Below are 22391 nucleotides of genomic sequence, written 5' to 3' on the forward strand. Positions count from 1 at the left end.
AGCGCAGCCACACGGCTACAAAGAAAAGCCACACAACTTTCTCGGACACTTCGTAGTTAAAAAAAAAAATTCGTCCTTAAAGTTAAAGAAAAATTTCTCTTTAAGGGACACGCAAGGGACACGCAACACGAAGTCAGCATAAAAATGGCTGGGGTTCAACGTGGCTTGAACGTGGCTACACGAGCGAAAGCTCTGTTAAGCATGGCCACCACTGTCTCAAATCAGATGTCAAGGTCAACGGTCAAGGTCAAAGTCAGGTACTCAGCAGTCATCGTCATATGATCACGTGGTCCTACTATCATACCACCACGCAGTTAAGTTCGGTTTGACCTTGTAAGCCACTGAAGGTCATTGTCTCATCCACATCGAAATCGGAAGTTGTAGCCCGAAAAGAAGAGCTTTCGCTCTAATAACTCTATGACCGTCATGCCATATACGCATATGAAAATTATATCTCGCTGCTGATGTCGACAGTGAATAAACAAGCGCCAAATCTCGGTTCATGAGAGGGACGGGAGTATGAATCGTGGCCTCCGATATAGGGCATGAAGGTTGCCTATGAATCCGGCTGAACACCGTACAGTGTCGCCCAATCATCGTGATGAGCATCATGAATGCCATCACACGAACAGACCAATCACGGCAATATGCTGTGCGGCGTCGTTGTGGGTCCGGTTTTGGGTCAGAGAGAGAGAGAAAGTAATTTAATGAAAGGAAAGGTGGGGAGGTCAGCCTGCGGCAAGGTGAGCCTGGCCTGCTACTCCACACTATGGAAGGGATTTGGATCAGTCGCCGAACGAGACTGCGGCGTGCCCTATTCGAATTTTGTGCCAATAATTCGCCCAAAACTGTTTAAAAAAAACTTCAGAACGGATTCGATTCGTTTAGAACAATTTGGACACGCGCAATTCGATTCGTTCAGCGAAATTTTCGAATATTCTAATGTTCGCGTACCCCTACCCTTACCGTTGGGAGAGAGCTTGTTTAACGTCGCAGAACATCGGATGTTCACCGCTATCTGGTCTAAGAGAGGTATTTGGGAGTCTGCAAGGCATCTGGAATCGTTCACATGATAGGGTCCTTGTACTAACGATCCGGAGATTTTTATTGCGTGTGGGCGACTACGAATTCACTAATCTCCAGCATAACGTGAACGAAACTGGGCGCAGCACGAAAATGTGCATGCTATAAGCTGCGCAACAGGCTTACGAGACAACGCGTGGAAAAACTTGCTTATGCCCCCCCCCCCCCCCCCTTCCAACTTTAACGTGAGAAAAGGTGCGCAAGGAAACATTTTCCTTCCTAGCAGTGATGAATGTGAAGAGTCAGACTGATGCAAAGGTGTACGTCAGTTGATGCTGCAAGTGAAATGTCACTACTCTTCTTGAAAAGGTTTTTGTTTGAATTTTTCTTTTGTGCGAAGGTTTAATTCCTTGCTCCTTTCTATGTTAACAAAAAATGAAGTGCTTAATGACACCTCGCGCTGCAGTTCTTTTCTAAAGTTTCATATTTTTCTGGAAGAAGAAACGCAAACAATTTGTTTTCTTTCTAACTTTAAACATATCCAGAAATATGAAACTCTAGGCCTGTGGCTTAATCGAGGCATCGGATATGAAGAGCGGATAGCATGAAGGTTCGATTTTTCGATCGTATAGCAGTGTGTGATTTAGTTGGTGTTATTGTGCGTAACCAGAGGTGGGCATTTGACCTCCAAAATCTGGACCTCACCATAACCTCAAAAAGAATTTGCCGACCTCACTCAACCTCAACCTCATCAGTTGAGGTTGAGGTCTCCTTATACGCAATCACCTCACTTTTCCTGAGGACACTGCTGACCTCACCCAACCTCACCTCAACCTCAAAGTGTGAGGTTGAGGTCGGCTGCTCGACCTCAGAAAATAAACGGAAAACAAAACAAAAAGCGATTAAGAAGTTTTTCAGTTAAAAACAATTCTGAGAATCCTGCGAGACAGGAAGGCCAAAAGGATGACGGTATTCTTTAATAAGGTGTGTACAGACACTATTTATCTGCACGCAATAGGAGAAGCTTATAATCTGGGATGAACCCTCAGAGAGTATATGGCCTGCGGGCAGGGGTGTCCCATACGCGGTTACCACGTCGGTGAGTACTTTATGTGTGTCAGTATTTGGCAACCTGCTTGGTGTATACTTGTTCGTATTGGAAGCTTCTCGCTCATTCACGCACGAACCGGCAATTGACGAACACAGCCCTTCTACACCATCTACCAGAAATTGAGAGGAAGGGGGAGTTATTCACTATACTCTTTTTAGGCTTGAGAATAGTTACCGGATGTAAAGAAACTGGTCGCCGATGTACTTTCCAATGCGACGGTAATGCAGACGCATATCAGTATATTTCGATTTTCTAGCTCTATCCGGCATAGCGAGATTGCTCTTTTCAGTCCTCTGTATGTTGCCTTCGAAAACACTTAACAAGCTGCGACTGTAGTACACCAACAGAGGCACATTTTATTTATGTCTGGGTAGAAGCGAGTGGCTTCTTTTATTAATGCGAAAGCATTAGATGGCTCACTTATAAGGTCACATCCGCAAAAAAGTGTTAGAAAGAAACGGCACCATGTGACACACGAGCCCATTAGTCACGCGACGAAGATGATGACGGCACATAGTTAATGATAATTATGTAATGAGGCAACGCTGCGACTAATTAATATAATTAGCGATGACATCATGTGCGTGTGACGTAATAGAAGGCCACGTGACAGCGATGTAATGTGCCATCAAACCTAGTCACGTGGCGACGCTGTAATATGACATCACACCTACTCAAGTGACAATGATGTAATTTCTCGTCATACCAGGCCCCCATCCACCACCCTTCCACCCCATTTCAAGATCCCTATGGATCCCACATTACTACACATGCGCGCATGACGCATTACAAAGAGTGCCCACAACCCGGTCCACATTAATGACATTCGGATTGTCCAACAAGTAAACGCGCCAGTTCTCATGTATGACATAAAGCAAAGATCATGCAACGACACATGCCTTTGACTCTCGAGATGATGATAATGATGCTAACGGTGTATCCTGATGAGGCCGGGGAAGTCTGATATACCGCTACCAAATTAAAAGTTACCAGCATATTGATTAAATATTGCACATTACCCAGCAACCGAAGACAATTATTGTGCGGGAAAATAGGAATACGTGCAGCTAATAATTAATGATGATGATGTTGATGTTCCTGGGAGGTCAAGACCCCCCTCCTTTTCCGCCACTTCCCTCCAGGTGGCGACGGTAATGGTTTCGAAATCCTGGGAATTCTCCGATGACTCGGTGATCCCGCGGCATTTTGAAAGAAAGGGCTAGATTACGTCTTCGAACACTATGCCAACTATTAAAATCACACGGGTCAAAACAACTAGGCTAGAGCGGGCAGCGTGAACCGCTCTCTCCGCAAAGAGCACAATGGCTCTCCGCTCAAATTCCCCCGCAGCGAAATCTTTTTCCGCCCCCCCCCCCCCCCTCCCTCCCCAACCCACCCTCCCACCCCGAGGGAAAAAAACCGCCTAAGTACTCATACGCCTCAACGGAATTCTGGGTACCATTTCGTCAACCAGTCAGAGACAAGCTGCTTTAAGTCAATCACTTGTTTTCCTTCAAAACTGAACTAATCAATGGTACGCCAGTATCCTCGATGTTTTGTTTTTTTTTACCCACGAGCACCGCGCGAGCATTCTGCGAAGCCGTTTAAGGTGAACGATGGGTCTCTGCAAAACAGTTAAAAGAAAGATAACGTGTAGTTCCTGGTCGTCTGCAAGGCAGGCCGCCAACCTAACTGATCCCAAACGAGAAAAGAAAAAAAAATCAGAGAATGATTAGAAACATGCAAACAAAAATCGCACACTAAAAACAGAAGCGAACAAGAGTGTGCCCCATTAAACGTCATATTAGAAGGTTTGGAACAGCGACTCAGCAGCACAGCGCGAGCACGCAACCATTTATATTCACACATCTTCATTAAAAAAGGGAAAAGGAATCAGCTAACACATCACCATACATTCATTATAGTTTTGCATATTTTACCGCTGTAACACCGCTATGATGGTGCGTTCGCCTCGTGTTGCGGTGCTACGGCATAATAAGCGAATTTCTGAGAAGGAACAATTGGAACCGGAGACCAAAAGAGAGGTTCTTCGGACGGATGAAAAAGTGAAATTATATTTGCATCTGCTTGCATTACGGAACGGGAATGTACAGAATTGGTGTGAGATTCGAAAAGGGAAGTCACCGATCAAAAGCGTCGACGGTTTTATACAGGTTTTTCTGGCTACATGCTTTTTTAATCAAATCAGCAGGTGTCCTTGTAAGGAACCGCCTGAATTACATTCTCTCGCCTGTGCCGACTACTCAAGTTTCTGTTAAAGGTGCACTAAAGAGGAATCTGAACACGTATTTTTACCGCGGGATCTCTATCTACACGTTCCGGGCATTCTTAGAAACTGCGAATTATTGTCCTGTGCGGCCGATTTTTCTAATTAAATCGAATTAAACCTTCCGGCTCCCGCCTTTTTTTTTTTTAACTCAACGCGGTAGGTAGGAGGAGTCAACCAACGCATCAGCCAATCCCGCGGCGGCTTGCCGCTCTGCCATCGGCGGAGTGACACGTAAATCAGAGTCCATGTGTATTTTTATTTCCGTGAGCATAATTGGAGGCTATATTGTCTGACTGAAACTCTTTATTCACAAAAACCTAAAAAACAAAATAAAAGCGAAAGCAAAACCGCCACTGGACTGGCTGAAGGCACTCCATGCGTTGGTTGACTCCGCCTACCAACCGCGTTCAGTTAAAAAAAAAAAGGCGGGAGCCGGGACGTTTAATCCGATTTAATTAGGGCAATCGTCCGCACAGGATAATAATTCGAAGTTTCTAAGAATGTCCGGAACGTGTAGATAGAGTTCCCGCGGTAAAAAGACCAGTTCAGATTCCTCTTTAGTGCACCTTTAAGTGCTGCAGTGAATTAAAACTACTTATCCGCGATTATACTTCAGCGTTTTAGTGCCTAACGAGACGTAAACACCAACTACACGTCGCCGCCATCGTTCGGTTTATAAAACTGAAAGAGAATCACTGTTCGGCAGGATCCCGTTCATTCGACTGCAAGGCAAGAGCCATGACGTCAGCGCCGGCAACGAGCATGGACACGCAGCCATTCGCGCTGCGACGAATTAATTGCGTGCTTGTTGGATTGAACTTACTTGTTTGCGGCATCAAACAAATCTACCGAGGGTCAACGTGAGTTACGTGCTTCGCGCGCTCCCGGGAGTTTGAGCCGACCGGAAGGCAGCCGGGTGCTACGCCAGCGGGGCAAGGGAAAGGGAGAGTGGCGTGCTGTGACAGCAGCACTACTTCCAGGAAGGCAAGAGGGGTGCGTCTTCCAGTAAGCTCAGGCTGAACGGACATTACGGCGCAGCACCGGAAGCTAAGAGGGAACTGTGGCATCCGGTTGTCCAAAAAGGGGAAACCGAACACCAAGCGTCATTGCACGAACACTGCGGTGATGCGCTGCAACTCCGCTTCGGAAGCGGCACTCGTTGGAGTAAGACGTGGCAGCTGCAAAAAGTCTCCACCTCACTGAATGACGACCTCACTCAACCTCAAACTTACGTGTGAGGTTGAGGTCTGATTTGCTGACCTCACTCACAAAATTTCGAGCCGTCGCCGACCTCACCTCAATCTCACTTCACGACGTGAGGTTGAGGTCACTTTGAGGTTGAGGTCGACCTCATGAGGTCAAAACCTCATGAGGTTGCCCACCTCTGTGCGTAACGAGCTGTGAGGTACCATTTTTTCGGCACAGGCTCCCAACGGAATGCGGAATGTTCGGGGAAATATAGGCCGAGATCTCGTTCAAACGCCGCCTGTAAGCACTTCTTGCTCAATGAATAGATACCGCTGAAAATCACAGACAACTATATAAATTCATTGCGCGCGCCGCCGGTGAGATACGTTAACATCCGCAGGATAGTTCTTTCAGGAAAAAAAAAGAACTCTCACACTTTTGTCCCCTTCCGGGCTGAGCTGTGAGCGGAAGCTTACGATCATCCATGAAATCATCTAAACTTAGGGGCGCAGATCAGAAGGGACACTAAGGGAAAAATTGAAGTTGGCCTGCATCAATAGATTAACGCATTCTAATGGCAAAGAGTCTACCTTTAATGTAAACACTGATTTTGCCGATAATAAAGTTTTTCATACATTCATACAAGCTAGAAAAGGTTTATATACAAAATACAAATACCTGCATCACAGGCCATTCTCGAAATCAAACTGTGGTGAGTCTGGCATTTTTCTTTTTTCAGCGGATCTTTGAGGCTAGGATATGCTGCCATTCACTTCCAAGCGATGATCACGTAGTCATCTTCGCTCTTGACGTAACGACATTGAATCGGGTGCCGGGAATGAATGTGCCTTTTGCTGCCCACCAAACTTTAACGCAACCACAAAGAGCAGCACAATCAATTTTTTTGCGAATAACAAGAACTGTACTGAGTTGTGATTGTCCCATTCAGAGCAAATCTTGAAAGCGGCGACTAAGAAGGCCGTCCTATATGAACCAAGCATGTTTTTTTTTCTTTATTCGCGGAAAGAGAGAGCAGAAGGTCGGCGTAATTCTTTAATAAAACATTTCGGACCTGAGCCAGAAATTTGTCTCACCCCACTTAAATCCAACCCTGTAGCTCTTCAGCCCGCATAGGCCCTCCATGCCCATTCCTCCTCCCTCTCACCCCCCCCCCCCCCCCGCACGGGCCAAGAACGCCAGCTATATATCACAACAGAGTTACCACACAGGGCACGTCCTCTAACAGGGTTCCCACATCACAGACCCATATGACAGCCCCCATTCCAGTGTCCACAGGAAGCCCACTCTGGTGGCACGACCATAATAATAATTGGTTTTGGGGGACAGGAAATGGCGCACTATCTGTCTCATATATCGGCGGACACCTGAACCGCGCCGTAAGGGAAGGGATAAAGGAGGGAGTGAAAGAAGAAAGGAAGAAGGAGCTGCCGTAGTGGAGGGCTCCGGAATAATTTCGACCACCTGGGGATCTTTAACGTGCACTGACATCGCACAGCACACGGGCGCCTTAGCGTTTTGCCTCCATAAAAACGCAGCCGCCGCGGTCGGGTTCGTGACCCGGGAACTCCCGATCAGGCACGACCATGCAAACCACGTATCCGAGACAGGACCGCTTCCCGCTCGCCCTGATAGCACCTCATCGGCCAATGCGTCGGCACGAAAAATTCAGCTTCACATGTGACGGAGACGCTTGCTTACTTTGGAGAAGACTTCGTGGACAGGTATCGCTGCAAAACTGCGCTCTCACGTGCAGCACACGAGCACGAACGGCAAACACTGTGCCGGGAAGCGTTGCATGGCGCCTCTTCGAAGAAAGCCCGCGCACAACTCATCACCGGCAGCTGCGCTAACAAGAACGGCGCGCTAGCCCGCTCACAGTGGGTAAATGAGGTGACTCCCGACGCGCCGCGCACGCGTTTTATGCGCGCAGCACTTTCAGCGACGCGAAGGCGCGGGGCGCCGCAGAACACACAAGCAAGGCCGCAGAGAAGGTGCCCACCGTACACGTGTCGCGTTATAAATGCTCCCAAACTCACGATTGCGGACTATATGCGGAAGACCGTGTCCACTTTTCATGCAAATAGGCACTGGGTTCGAACCGCGGTGTCTCCAGTAACTCGCCATTTGTTCGAGGCTATACTGGAATTAGAACCCAGCGCCCACTGTCGCCCTACGTATACAGCTGAGCCTCGCTATAACGAAGTTGAAGGGGCCCGGCGATTACTTCGTTGTAGCCGTAGCTTCGTTGTAGCCCGTGTTGACCGAGCTTCCTGGGTGAATCGTCGTTCCTTCGTTATATCCATTATTTCGATGTGAACCGTTTCGTTACAACGAGGTTCGAGTGTATATGGACCATGGTTGAGGCTCTAAGGACAAACAATAGGCAAAGCTTTCCTTCGTCCCGTTCAAAGTAGCGACTGTACGCATATGCAGACCAGCAGGCTGACGAAGACCGACAGAAGGCGGGTAAAGAAATTGAAAATAGCTGTTCAATCGGACGATCTGGCGCACGAAGACAAATGGAAGTTAGCGTGCATCAATAAATTGCCGGGTATTCTAACAACAAAGACGCTATTGTAACTGAAAACGGAGCTTTTATAAGCTATGAAAGGCAAATAAGAATGAAATACAGGTGTCACCGTCGCTGGCCAATTTTGCAATGAACTGCGCTGCATCGACGCAAGTTACCGCGCATCGCAGAGGCTAAGATGCAACGCCATTCACTTGCATGCTCCCCTGAAAAATCCGAGGTGCTCAGAGTCTACAGAAAAGGGTATGACCTGCAAAACTCCATAGATATCTACATAGGGGCAACGAAGGTTCCAGAAGTATCGAAAGTTAGGATCCTCGGCATGTGGGTCCAAAGCAACCGTCGTATTGATCACACGATCAGACAGCTAGCAAATACCACAGCACAGATCACCAGGATGATTGCAAGAATTTCCAACAGAAGAAGAGGTATGAAGGAGGAAGACACATGTAGGCTAGTACAGGCCCTCGTGGTCAGTAGGATCTTATACGGCGTCCCCTACCAAACACCGCTCGAGCAAGAAAAGGAGCAGTTGGAGGCAATTCTTAGAAAAGCATACAAATGTGCTCTCGGACTGCCGGTCAGCACTTCGACGGAGAAATTCCTTAAACTGGGCATAAACAACACAGTACAAGAACATATCGAGGCCCACCTTATCGCGCAGAAAACAAGACTGATGCTGTCCGCAACAGGCAGAAACACGCTGCGGTTGCTGGGCATGAGGGACGCTTTGAAAGAAATCAATAGCACAGCGAGCGTTCCAAATGAAATCAGGAGGATCATTGAGATCAGTCCGATTCCAAAAAACATGCATCCAGATATACATAAGGCGAGAAGAAAGGCAAGATCTGAATTCCATGCAAGACGCTTCGCCGGGTCAAAAGACGTATTATATGTTGACGCAACAACATACAGACACCGATATGGCTCGGTAGCCAGTGTGGTGGATCACCAGCTCAGGGAAATCAACTGCGCTTCGATAAAAACCAACAACATACTCGAGGCTGAGGAAGCAGCAATTGCACTCGCCATCACCCAGCAGAGTGACGAGCCCCATGCACACATCATTACAGACTCGCAAGAGGCGTGCAGAAGATACAGCAGTGGACGCATATCCACTGCAGCCATTCACATACTCAAGGCGAGGACAATCACTTTTACGAGATGCTTCATCACGTGGACACCAGGCCATGAGGCTGTCAAAGGGAACCAATGTGCGGACGCCAATGCCCGAGCATACGCCAACCGGGAGGCGCGCACCGAAGGGGAACTGGACGCAGTCACTAGACGGTATGGAGCCATCTTAGAACACCAACGAGCCCTCCGGAGGACCTACCCGCCTCCCCACAAAGACCTTAGTAAACAGCAGTCGGTTGCCTGGAGACAACTACAGACTAATACATACCCCAATCTGAGTTTACTCAGCAAAATCTATCCATCCACTTATGAAAACAAATGCCCGCTATGCGGTGAACACGCAACGCTTTACCACGTTACATGGGCCTGTCAGAAAATGCAGGCAGCGCCGATAAACAACACACCTACACCGGAGCAGTGGGAGGCTGCGCTGTCCAGCTCGAAGCCTGAAGAGCAGCTCAAGCTGATCGACAGGGCTCGCAAGACTGCAAAGGCCGCTGGGGCCCTGGACTGAGGGCTCCACCTACGCTGCGAAAAATAACCCTAATACAATAAAGTTTTTCATTCATTCATTCATTCATTCGGGGATCACGGGGATCACGGAGTCGGCCAAACGTCAGGAATTTGAATCGAATGCCTAGAAAATTCTTAAAAGCAGCACTAAATACATATTTTCCTAACGGGCAAACATAAACATACCCGGAGAGAGCCATATGGAATCGATTTTTTACCGGGAACAAGAACTGCATGGACTTGTGCTTCACTAGGGGCTGTCCCTTTAAATAAATCCACCGGCGGCGATGACGACACGTGCACTATAATAATGATAATAATAATAATAATAATAATAATAATAATAATAATTATAATAATAATAATAATAATAATAATAATAATAATAATAATAATAATAATAATAATAATAATAATAATAATAATAATAATAATAATAATAACTGTTTTTTGGGGGGGAAAGGAAATGGCGCCGTATCTGCCTCATATATCGTTGGACACCTGAACCGCGCCGTAAGGGAAGGAATAAAGGAGGGAGTGAAAGAAGAAAGGAAGAAGAGGTGCCGTAGTGGAGGGCTCCGGAATAATTTCGACCACCTGGGGATCTTTAACGTGCACTGACATCGCACAGCACACGGGCGCTTTAGCGTTTTTCCTCCATAAAAACGCAGCCGCCGCGGTGCACTATAGTGCATACTGGGACAGGAATGACCTTCACTCTCTCCCGCACTTTTTTTTGAAGGTGGCTCGAGACATTTTTTCTTTCTTTTTTAAGTCCGAAGGCCCTATTCCAGACGTACCAACCCCGAGCTAGAATCTTGACTTGTCCCATGCTTCGAACTATCCCAAGCTTACCAGAGTCGCTCGGGTAAGCTCGGGATAGTTCGGAGGAGCGACGCGCAATCTGCGGCCAATGGGAGGCAGGCGGCAGGTGATCAGTAAAATTAATTATCGGTCACGAGAGGTTGCTCGGGAAGACCAACATGGGCAGCACAATCCCTACCGGTGGCTGTGATGGAAACGGCCCCCTGCCAGAGCAGAGGCGCATCGCTGGTAGTGGCATGAGGACTCCCAGGGATCTATGAATGTCAAGCAGAGAATGACCAATTCTGCACATATGGGCATTAACCCACTGAAGCTATCGCAAACACCCTAAGGCGGAGATTAAGTGTCCCCTCCAATTGGAGAATGAGCACATGCCTTCGCACGTTTACTCGGGTTAACTACGTTAAACCCCTACCACTTTTAATGACTAGGGGCAGACAAAGCTCCTTCACTCTATGCATGAATAAGCCTATATAGGAGTAGAAAGAGCGTAATTAGGTATCATCTACCGCACTCCCTTTTAGGGGCAGTGTATGTTGCCCAAGTTCCGGAGTAGATTATTCAATCGATCACTGAATATACGAAATGCTTCCTCTTGGCACCGAAGGCATGTTCTCAGTGGAAATCACGTTAACTTGATGCTGTTAACACTGGGGGAAGACTTCTAAACGCGGCATCAGAGGACTCGAGGTTATCAAGTAGAGGAGATCGAAAACTCGGTTAAATTCTTCGTAACTGCAAGAACTTCGCATGTTTTGAAGAGAAAATTTGTTGCCGCAGCCAAGTATTCGGTGTTTGAAACTATACTCCACGACTCGGGTAGCATACCCTGTCCCTAATAAAAATCACGCTAGAAAACAGCTTACTCCCCTTTTTTATCCTATGCAGGGTAATTCGTGTTCCGGACTAATCTGTCGAACCACATACGAACGGTAACCAACCTAACGTGGCAAGGGGCCGCGTGTCAGAGCGATTCGGTACAGCACTGAGAGGTGCATTCAAAAACAAAGCCAGGTATCTCCGTTTCATTCGATGTCGACGGTTATGAACTTTCACGATGGAAGGGTAATGTGCGCCGCAAGATGCTGAACACTTTACGTAGTATGCATGCCTGGTCATTGCCACAGCGCCCCACACAGGACCATAGTTTTCCTCTAAGGCGAAGAGAACAGGTTTCGTCCCCGTGCACGTCCTGCGGAGAACTCGTAATGCGTCACTGCAGGAGGGCTTCTGACATCCTGACTATCTTGCATCTCACCGTTTTTGTTCCATCTATACTGTAAACATGAATACGCCTATTTTGGAGTAAAAGGGGAGTAAGCTGTCCTCTTTCGCACTCCCTTTAAAGAGGATATGGAGGCAGGACGACCCGTGTACAAGATGCACGCAGTCTGGTATGTACCTCCTCCTATAGACGAGATTCTCCTCAACCCTTCGGGAGAAGCTAGATTCTCTACAGTTAGTCGAACTGGACTCGGATCAAGCGTATGAACAGTCAAACTGGCTTCTTATACGACTGTTATACGTATTCGCTGAAGACCCTTCTCCTCAACACATCATGCAGTATGCAGCGTGGAACAGGTTCCCTGAATAACACTCGAAAATTTCCTGTAGGTTGCCACATCGCTTCCTGTTTGAACTGCGTGGCTGTCATTCCTAATGCGCCTCAAGCCACTTCTCCAAAACAAACACAACCCCTCATAATAATAATAATAATAATAATAATTATTATTATTATTATTATTATTATTATTATTATTATTATTATTATTATTATTATTATTATTATTATTATTATTATTATTATTGGTTTTTTGGGAAAGTTGAATGGCGCAGTATCTGTCTCATATATATCGTTGGACACCTGAACCGCGCCGTAAGGGAAGGGATAAAGGAGGGAGTGAAAGAAGAAAGGAAGAATTAGGTGCCGTAGTGGAGGGCTCCGGAATAATTTCGACCACCTGGGGATCTTTAACGTGCACTGACATCGCACAGCACACGGGCGCCTTGGCGTTTTTCCTCCATAAAAACGCAGCCGCCGCGGTCGGGTTCGAACCCGGGAACTCCGGATCAGTAGTCGAGCGCCCTAACCACTGAGCCACCGCGGCGGGTGCCTTATAGTCCCCAAAATCGGAATCCAGGATAAACATCTTCCGGTGGTGCATCATGGAGCCTAGAACACGAGTACCAACGAAAGGCATGGAATCTCTAGTAAGGAATCATCTGTCTAACCAGCCAAAAAAGGAGAACCCGGCACTTGCACACCTCACAATGGTGTGTTGTTGGGCTAGTCGGTGCAGACTCATGAGCACGATGTGAAAACACGTTGACACGCGTGGCACCACAGGCCGACAAAACAAAACACGGAGTACCCTGCATTGTGCCGCCGTTTTGTGACTGGTGTCAAGGCGCTGTTTTCCCATCCTTCTAGCGGATCTGCAACATGTCCACTCGCACACGTACCGGTACCGAGAGCGTATTTTCAAACTCCCTTCTCTTTTAGTAATCGGTGTTGATTTAACGCGGAGACAGCTATAGATGGTCGGGCCTCCATTATAGTTCTCTCAGTCGCCACCACGGAAGACCTTAATTCATCACCCTAAAACAACAGCCACGACAACAAGAACAAATTGTCGCTCACCAGCTGGAGCACACACAGGCGACAACGTGTGTACTACAAATGGCAGACAGGCCGGCAAGCTCGCGCGAGAGCGAACAGCGCGAATGACAAATGCTCTACTGACAGCGTAAGCCGACGAGTTGTGCCAGTTTTTCGTTGTATGCGAGCCGAATCACGTACTACGTCTTTCCGTAATACTCTGCGGCATACCTGTGCACACAAGGGCCGCGGGAGACAGCTACAGGGCCCGGAGAACGTGCCGGATAAACTGTGCCCAACTAAAAGATGAGCTCTAGGTGCTCGGACACACAGCCGGAAGAACATTGTGCGCACTGACAGGGACTCTATATAACGCACGTGTTACCCTGTACACACACGTGTTATAGTTCGGCTACACAAACACACACGCACCACACGAAAGCGCGGTGCTTCTTGCGGTGCTTCCGCAAAGATGCAGCAGTCATCGCTGCACAGAGCCTAAGTTCTTTGGAAGACGAACGGGCGGGTGACACTACGCGATACAGGCACAAACCTGACGAAACCAGAGCAGCTGGAACCATATGCGCTTCACACAGCTCCAACGCAACCATCGAAGCCGGTGGGAGAGACGTAGGAAGAAGGAAGAAGAGGAAAGGAGGTGTCAAATTCACCTTTGGCGGCGAGCTGCTGTCTCGAGTAGCGCCTGACCTCGGCCGCGGCGCTGGTCGCGCTGAACACCGAGCAGTCGGTGGTGCAGGCGTCGCTGTCGGCGCTGAAGCGGCGCGCTGGCCTGTGCTGCTGAAGCTGCAGCCCCACGTTGATCTCGTCCAGCAGTTCGTCGACGATCGAGTGCGCCCGCGACAGCGGCGGGGGCGGTTTCCGATCTTCCTGCGATGGTCGAGGCTGCTCGGGCTCCTCGGCGGCGTCGCACATCCTGCCTGCAGGCAAGCGGCGGCCCAGCGCGACCGACGACGCATGGAGCAGCCGCAAGCGGCTGGCTCTCTCCGCGACGACGTCGACAGCAACGTCCGTCGACGCAAGGCACAACACGGTAGCCTGGAAGTTGTGGTCGTCGTCGTATTTCCGCACTTTCCGGGCGTTCACTGCGCAAGCGCTGCCGCAGCCAAGCTCGCACAGAAAGAGACACGGGCACGAGCCTAGGTCCGCCGCCGCAACAGCAGAAACAACCGCGGCAGCAGCAGCAGCAGGTGTTTCGATAGCGCGCCGTTCGCGCGCCGGCTCCGGAAGGAACAAGCGGGGCGCTGCGTCGTCGCAGCAGCTCGCGCTCTCACGTGTTCAAACCGCTGCTGCGTCGTCGCTCGCGTTAGGGCAGGGACCCGCCGCAACTGCCGCTTTGTTGGCTGTACAGCACGGTGACGTGCGGGTCCGGCCCGCTCGTTAGATCGGAGCTGCTGTCGCCCGAACCGGCGTGAATCCGGGCGGGCTCTCCGACGAATAGGGTCTCGAATACGCTGCTCCGGATCTCATTCTTTTCACGCCCCAGCGTCGAGCGCGAGCGCCTCTGTGTGTGTTGCGTGCACGTTCAACGACGGTTCTGTGCTAAATGCGAACCTGTGGCCGTGTGTGTGTACGAACGAAAGAACTCGTGGCTCGCCAGAGCGCGGCGCGCCGCTCCTGACGTGAGCAAATTATACGTCGCTCAAAGCGGCCGGCAGCGGCTTGCGTGCGTCGCCGCAGACAAATGAAGGTGGCGGCCACGCTTGTGTTGCTTGTGTGAGCGCTACTCGGTCGCTCTCTTTGCGTTGTCTGCAGAGGACCTTCCGCAGAATATGAGCCCTGAAAACCATCAGGGTCCTACTTTGGTAATCTAATAATTTACGCGAATTTACGCGAAGCGATAAAAAGAAGGTGTTAATAGAGTTCTCGCGCGATTAGGGTAAAGGTCTCGATGATGATTGCTGAACAGGATGTTGCTGTAGTAGTAGTAGTAGTAATAGCTTTAATCATAGAAATATATGGGTGGGTCTCGGTGTAGAGACACTCTTCACATCTTTTGATGTGGTCTGTGGCTCTTGTGGCAGGGTTGGAGCCCCTAGTCCAGGGCCCCACTGAGTCTTGCCGCCAGGTAGGCTTTCCGGACCAGTCCTGCCTGGACCGCCGGATCCTCGCTGGAAAGCATCCTCCCGCACTGCTCCGCACTCGGGATTCTGTTTATTGCAGCCGCATTTGTTCTCTTTTCACAATACGTTATATGAATTATTGTGGCTTTGTCCTCGCACCACGGGCATTTGTTGCTATATAGCCCTGGGTGGATCTTGCTTAGTATGTTTAGATTCGGGAAAGTTCCCGTTTGTAGCTGTCTCCAATAGACCGCTTCCTGCTGGTGGAGATTTTTGTGAGGTGGGGGATATCTAATCCTGACCCCCTTATAGTAATTCAGAATTTCTGAGTATCCTACGGGCACTGGTTCCGCGTCAGGCTGCTCGAGGCTGGTTTGGTTGGAGGCTCGGTATGTAAGCTCTCCTCTCCGCCTCGGCATTCCCCGCGATGCCCGTGTGTCCCGCTACCCACATTATTATGCGTTGCAATTGTTTTTCCTTCGGCGGTAATTTGGCTGTCTTTAGGATGTGGAGCGCTGTCCCCCCTATTTTGCCATTCATGTAGTTTCTGCACGCTGTTTGCGAGTCTGTTAGAATTATTATAGACCTTTGAGCACGGTAGCCCTCTGCCGCCGCTAGGGCAATGGCAGCCTCTTCGGCCTCCTCAATTGTGTCATCCCTGATAGTTGCGCTGGCTATTTCTTTGAGCTCATGATTAATTGTCGTTGCAACCGATCTATTTCTGTTATGTTGTCTAGTTCTTCCGTATGCAGCCGCATCCGTGTACGTAATGTTTTCTATGTTGCTGTGGGCCACATGATACGATACACCACAAACAATTCCCAGGAACGCCTAGTTACCTTGTATGTTCGCAATGCGATAGATTAAAAGCTGTTGATGCATTTATCGGAGGTGACGTCACTTCGCTCCTGCCAAAGGGCGAATCTTACGACCGACGACGATTTTTTTTTACCGAACAGGTTTTAATGCTATCGCGTTAAAATGACTGCGCTTATGTAAGGCTACGCGCTATTGAGAGGGCAGAACGGAAGCGAGACAAAAATGCACAAGTCTGACAGGGATAATAGCTGACTTTAATGAAAAAGGCCAGCGTGCATAAGCAGTTGAAGCACGACTCATGCGCATCCGTTACAGACAACGTCACCCATGCGACGGATTTCGTCATTATTTTCGCCTTCTTTTAGACTAGCAGATGAAGTAATATCCTGATGCCATGTGGAATGCTTCGATCATCTGTTTTACTTTCTGGGTACATCTTATGAGGGTCGAAGTCTTGGTGAATTCTGGACAACATTCATACTTGGAGCAGCGCATAGCCAAGTTTGCTGTGCCATGGTCGTTATGCCTGCGTAATCGTGTTCCCTCACGCTCGGTCGTCCGTCCACGCGTCGACCCGACGTACAGGTGCCCACTAGAGTTTTCGGAACGCCGAGATCACGAAAAAGTTCTATTTCCTTCCTGGCTAGAAGAGCAGCCAGGCACAGAGGGGTGTATTGTGCAAGTCATGCTGGGAACTACAATGCACGCCCTTCAGTTCATGGCTGCATGCCTATACGCTACGCAGTAATTAGGCTTTGTGACAATTTTCTCGTTCTGAAAACATTTGTGGGCACCTGTACGCGAAAACGAAATCTTGTAGACGGTGTTCTGGTGTACTGATATCCGACGAATTTGATTCTTCGGATGTTTCCGCGCTTTCTGCTCAATTATTCCGTTCTCCAGTTGATTTCTCGAGCTTTTCCTTTTCACCTTAACGCATATTCCTTTCCGCTATACGTGTGCACGATACACCAAAAAAAAATTACGGGGTGCACTTCAGTCTCCTTACGTGCGGAAATGCGAAGGCTGTGTGCTGTCCACCACCTGCGACATCTGCTGGGCCAGCGCCGTACATTGCGAGGGGGGTTTTCAATGGGTACCGCATGATGGCGCTACTACTGCACGCCAAGCATGAAATAGACATGTTGCGGGGTGCTTGTGGAGAGGAGGAGGAAACGGCTGAATACTTGATTCTTTTCTGTGAAGGGCTTCACCCTGCAGCGGAAAGGAACGGGGCTGATTTATCCAAAGCACTGGGGTTTCAGGACAGTGAAGGAAAAATAGATTTTAAGCGGGTAGAAGTAACCAAGCGAAGGTTATTCGATTGGTGGCTAAAATCAAGACGAGAGTAAAATTTCACAAGTCATGGCTAGGTGGCTTGAACCACCGCCCGATTTAAAGGGTTCAGCCTCATCCATCATCCAACCATCCATCCATCCAAGCACGGAGGAAATTTACCGGAAACGAAAGAAATATGGCATTCGCTTGATTGCAACATACATAATTAACATGCTCAAAATTACTCATGTAAGGCTCAGGACATATTTCGAAGATACATTTTTAAGAAATGTGCATTCACTAGAATCGCCTTTATTCAGCTTCTAATGTCGAAGTATCGCGGCGAAGTGTTTTTGCGGCAGAAGAAATGCAAATTCGCCTAACACGTTTTAAAACACTGGTGTCAAGGAACTCCAGAAATGGTAGTCGATACAACGGTACAGGAAACAAATACTTTGTAAGTGCCTCAGTCACCTGCCTTCTGGAGAGGATGTACAGGTAATCTAAAGAAAAGCGCACAGTGAGGAAATTGAAGGTGTCAGCAACTTCTTTAAGGAACTTCCCATAAAGGCCCCTCACGAGTGTGTCCCGTCGGTGCGAATCACACATCCACGCTGCCTGTGAAGGCATGGTTTCATGCTAAGGAGATGCTTGCGCCATCGACGGTGCATTGCCGCCTTTGCAATACAACAGAGACAATTGACCAGTGTTTTATTCTGTGCATTGAAGCTATATTCTTCTGGGAGATTTTACAACGAACAATTAAGAAGGACATTGACATTACATCCTACAGTATCCGTTTTTTGCCTGTGGAGAAAAACTGTGTGGTGACATATGGTCTATTTATGTTGCTGGGACTATTTAGTCTCTGGAAGAGCCGCATGATGGACCGCCACGCCGAATCACCACGGTCGCAGAAATATTTGTTTCGTGAACAATGCGCTTTGGTGCGGGGAGCATATGCTTCCCTGCAAGAGTCGCCTAGCTGGCTCCCCTATATGGGTGCATGTGTGTGCCTCCCAGACTTTTGATGTTTTGGAAAAAGGGGTCATGCAGGGGTAAGGTGGCTTGGTGTTTTGTGGCGTAAGCGTGCTTAGACTTTTCTTTTCGGCACTATTTCCATGCACTAAAGAAAAAAAAGTATCGCGGCGGAGTGGCAGCGTCCCCGTCCCGCACGCCGGCGGCTCGGGTTCGATTCCCACCTACAGACCCCAGTTTTCTCTTTTCCGTTCTACAATCAGTACCATTTACGGAGGACACATTTTGCGGACAGGTGACCTTGAACTGAGCCATCTAGAGCTTTCGCATTAAAATCTCGCTTTGGTTCTAGTGGTATGTGGAGAGTAACGTCCCGAAGCCGCACACGGGCCGTGATGGGCGACGTCGCGTGTGGTGGCGGGCTTCGGATTAATTTCGATTATCTGGTGTAGTTTACCACATTCGGCCCTGGATTTTTTAATTCGGTCGTAGATTTTTTTTGGTGCGTGTTTTTACAGTGCCTAAGGCTCCATAACCATGTAGTAAAAAATTAGAACTCGTGGCGCAAGTATTAATTGATTTACAGGTATGGTAAATCTGCCTCAGTAACGGAAGAAAATACTATTAATTTTTAATACAATAGTTCCTCCGGGACCCCTGTTACTATCGGCATCGCTGCTCACACGTTTCCATTGAGCTGTGCGGTCTAAGGAAGAAGAAGCAGCACCATGGTAGGCGTGAGGTGAAGAAGCCGAGGTATCGCAAATTTGTCGGCTTATATCTCACTAACCACTTGTGCTTTTGCGCTCAGGGTTTTAAATGTATTGTGAAACGCCTATCCAAGCTCATATCCCCGCCTTAAATATTATTCAATGCGTAGACGCTGCTCTTGAACGCAATTTTGACATGTACAACTTTGACACCACCAGGGCTCAACGGCTGCCAGCGGTGACCATTCAGTGATGATAGGTGATCTTTGTAGAAAGGAATCTGCTACCATTTTTGCGGATGCGCCTTTATTAGTATGCTTGTTGGACTGGTGACATGAATGTTCATCGGAGCAAATGGACGAAATCTCCAGATTAACTTTCTGATGAACTGATGATGACGATGGATTTTTATGGCGCAAGGGCATCTATGGCCAAAGAGCGCCATGGCACAAGGTATTTTCAAATTCTCAAGGTTGGGTCAAAGACCCATTTCCCAAGCATTTCACCCTAAATAAGCCGAGCACCAGACCAGGGGAAAGCTTGTACCCATTGTATCACCGGTGGGTACCCGGCGGCACTGGGGATCGAACCCCGCACCTCCCGCATGCGAGGCGGATGCCCAACCACTTGGCAACCTCTGCGGTATCTTTTTGATGAACTGGAAAATGGAAATTTTCGCTATCATAAAAGGTGAATGTTTGGATGTCGACGAACAGCAACCTAAACAGAGGAACAGTGAAAAAAAAATAAATAAATGTGTGCCCCGCCGCGGTGGCTCAGTGGTTACGGCGCTCGACTACTGATCCGGAGTTCCCGGGTTCGAACCCGACCGCGGCGGCTGCGTTTTTATGGAGGAAAAACGCTAAGGCGCCCGTGTGCTGTGCGATGTCAGTGCACGTTAAAGATCCCCAGGTGGTCGAAATTATTCCGGAGCCCTCCACTACGGCACCTCTTCTTCCTTTCTTCTTTCACTCCCTCCTTTATCCCTTCCCTTACGGCGCGGTTCAGGTGTCCAACGATATATGAGACAGATACTGCGCCATTTCCTTTCCCCCCAAACCAATTATTATTATTATTATTATTATTATTATTATTATTATTATTATTATTATTATTATTATTATTATTATTATTATTATTATTATAAAATAAATGCACGCCTGACCTTGCGCTTTTATTCCTTTTTTTCTCTGCCGCTCTCCTCCGCCTGTGGGCATCGGCAGTGAATGCAAGAAGCGACCGTGGTATTCGCACTGCAACTCGCGCACCACCGCTCGTGCAGCACGTGTGGCGCACTCTATACTGGGAGCAGTGCAGCGTGTTTGGCGGCTTTCTTGTGAAAGCATACACGGTGTGCTCACAAACAGCTTCTGCTCTCTCCCCGGCCGAGAGATATCCGCAACGCATAAGACTTGGGATGAGAGGAAATTTCTTGTCACCTGTAGAGAACAGCAATTGATCAAGATACGACAGATTATCTTCCAGTTTATGAATTCTTTTATAGTAAACAGCTGGTTTGAAAACAGGCGCAAACCAGATGCACTGAGCCTCGCGCAAGCTCAGAACTTAGACGTGCCGAGCTCCGCGCTGGGCGTTACGAAAGCGCATCATGATGCTCGATAGACGAGGGCGTTACAGATTTGGGGAAAGCCATCTTGTCCACAGCCCCCTTGAAGGAAGGCTATGCAAGTTTTCAACATGTGTGTTGTTGGCGCGACATACACAAGCTGGAACACAAGTCTGTCCACAACAAGAATGAGGAGGTATGATACAAAACGCAAGGTAAACAGGAGAGAGCGGCGTCTTTTGTGACAACTGCAAGATCCATCTATCCTTTACAGAATAAAAAAAGCTTCTTTAGAGTTCCCTACACTGGAAATTAAGTAATTTTTCCGTTCATTTTTTTTTTGTTGTCGATTGCGGTAACCAAAACAGTTCCTTTCGCATTTTACACCGACTGAGCCCTGCAGCCCGATTTTGACACCATACCTGTAAATCAATTAATACTTGCGCCACGAGTTCTAATTTTTGACGACATGGTTATGGAGCCTTAGGCATTGTAAAAACACGCACCAAAAAAAATCTACGACCGAATTAAAAAATACAGGGCCGAAAGGGTTACAGTATGCGTGCGGGGGGGGGGGGGGGGGGGGTGGCAGAGGAGCGAAAGCAACACGAAAAGCAGGTAAACCAAACAAGAAAATTATCGCGCGATCACTCATTATGATGCGACAAATGTGCGATCACAGGGTGTCGATTATCTCGCCTCCGCTTGTGCTTAGCGTTATCTACGCGTTGCTTCAAATTCTGCTGCTCTTCCCGCTGAATCCTGGCGTCTTGCTCTTCCCGCTGCCGCTTTAGTCTCCACAATTCAGCACGCCTAGCTGTCGCAACGTCTTCGCTATTCGAGGTTCCGGGAAGAGCATCCATCGCTGACGCAAGCTCGAACAAGACTGAGCGTGCGACGTCATGGAGAGATGCAACGAACCAAATCGGTTCGCTCTTCTTTCCATGCACAGTGCACACCATCCCTTCACCATCCCGCTCTGTCTGGTAGGACGCTCTGCTAGACTCTAGCGCAACCGACCAGCTGAGATCGACCGGGTCAGGCGAGAAGCGGAGGCCAGAGGGCTCCCGGACCGCTGGTGTGCTGGGGCCCTGGGGCAGTGCAAGAGGGATTTCAATAAAAGTTTGTTCCTCCTCCTACTACTCCCATCGGCGCTTCCTCTTCGCATTCCTGCACTGGAAATCCGTCGTGAGGTTTAGTTCAGTTCTGCCTCTCTAGGGGCGCCGGGCTGGTTCACATAGTGTAGGACTACATCTATACTGCAAAAGCCAGATCAGGAAGGAAGCGTTTTATGATAACTCTAGAGGCAATGCCCTACTCTTTGAAGTTATAGGTGAGGGTGTCTTAGAACGCGCCGCCACAAAAAGAAATTTAACGAAGATGACACATGTGCTGTGTGTGGTAAATCTGTAGAAACAGTAGAACACCTAATACTCAAATGTGATGGTATCCATCCCGATGTCAGTGCAGGCACAGTCACTCTTCCTGAGGCCCTAGGGTTTAGAGATAAATATATGGTTATGTAAATAAATCTGCGGTGGAAATTAGCAAAAAGCGATTGGAAGATTGGTGGCTCAAAAGCAGAGAGGTGACATAAGGTTAGAAGCGTAGGAAAACGTATTTAAAGAAAATGGTGAGTTTTAATAACAACTTACAGCACAGTTAAACAAAAATAAAGGGAAAAAAAGCTGAGCATGGTGGCAACTGCCATCACCCTTTTT

At 48.4% G+C, this 22391-nt stretch overlaps 1 protein-coding gene across 3 annotated transcripts in view; it reads right to left on the reverse strand.

The window, feature by feature from the left end:
• The window catches only part of LOC144098936 (uncharacterized), a 214499-nt gene extending 199914 nt beyond the window's left edge, over positions 1 to 14585 (reverse strand). Inside the window, exon 1 of one of the 3 annotated variants that reach the window (XM_077631910.1) lies at positions 13909 to 14585. In XM_077631910.1, coding sequence (XP_077488036.1) covers positions 13909 to 14170 — 262 coding nt within the window. In that variant the 5' untranslated portion in view covers positions 14171 to 14585. The remainder of the gene's footprint in view (positions 1 to 13908) is intronic. The other 2 variants (XM_077631912.1, XM_077631911.1) reach the window with 2 other exon arrangements.
• Between the last annotated feature and the right edge of the window lie 7806 nt (positions 14586 to 22391).

Source organism: Amblyomma americanum, chromosome 7 (genome assembly GCF_052857255.1).
Source record: "Amblyomma americanum isolate KBUSLIRL-KWMA chromosome 7, ASM5285725v1, whole genome shotgun sequence".
NCBI lineage: Eukaryota > Metazoa > Arthropoda > Arachnida > Ixodida > Ixodidae > Amblyomma > Amblyomma americanum.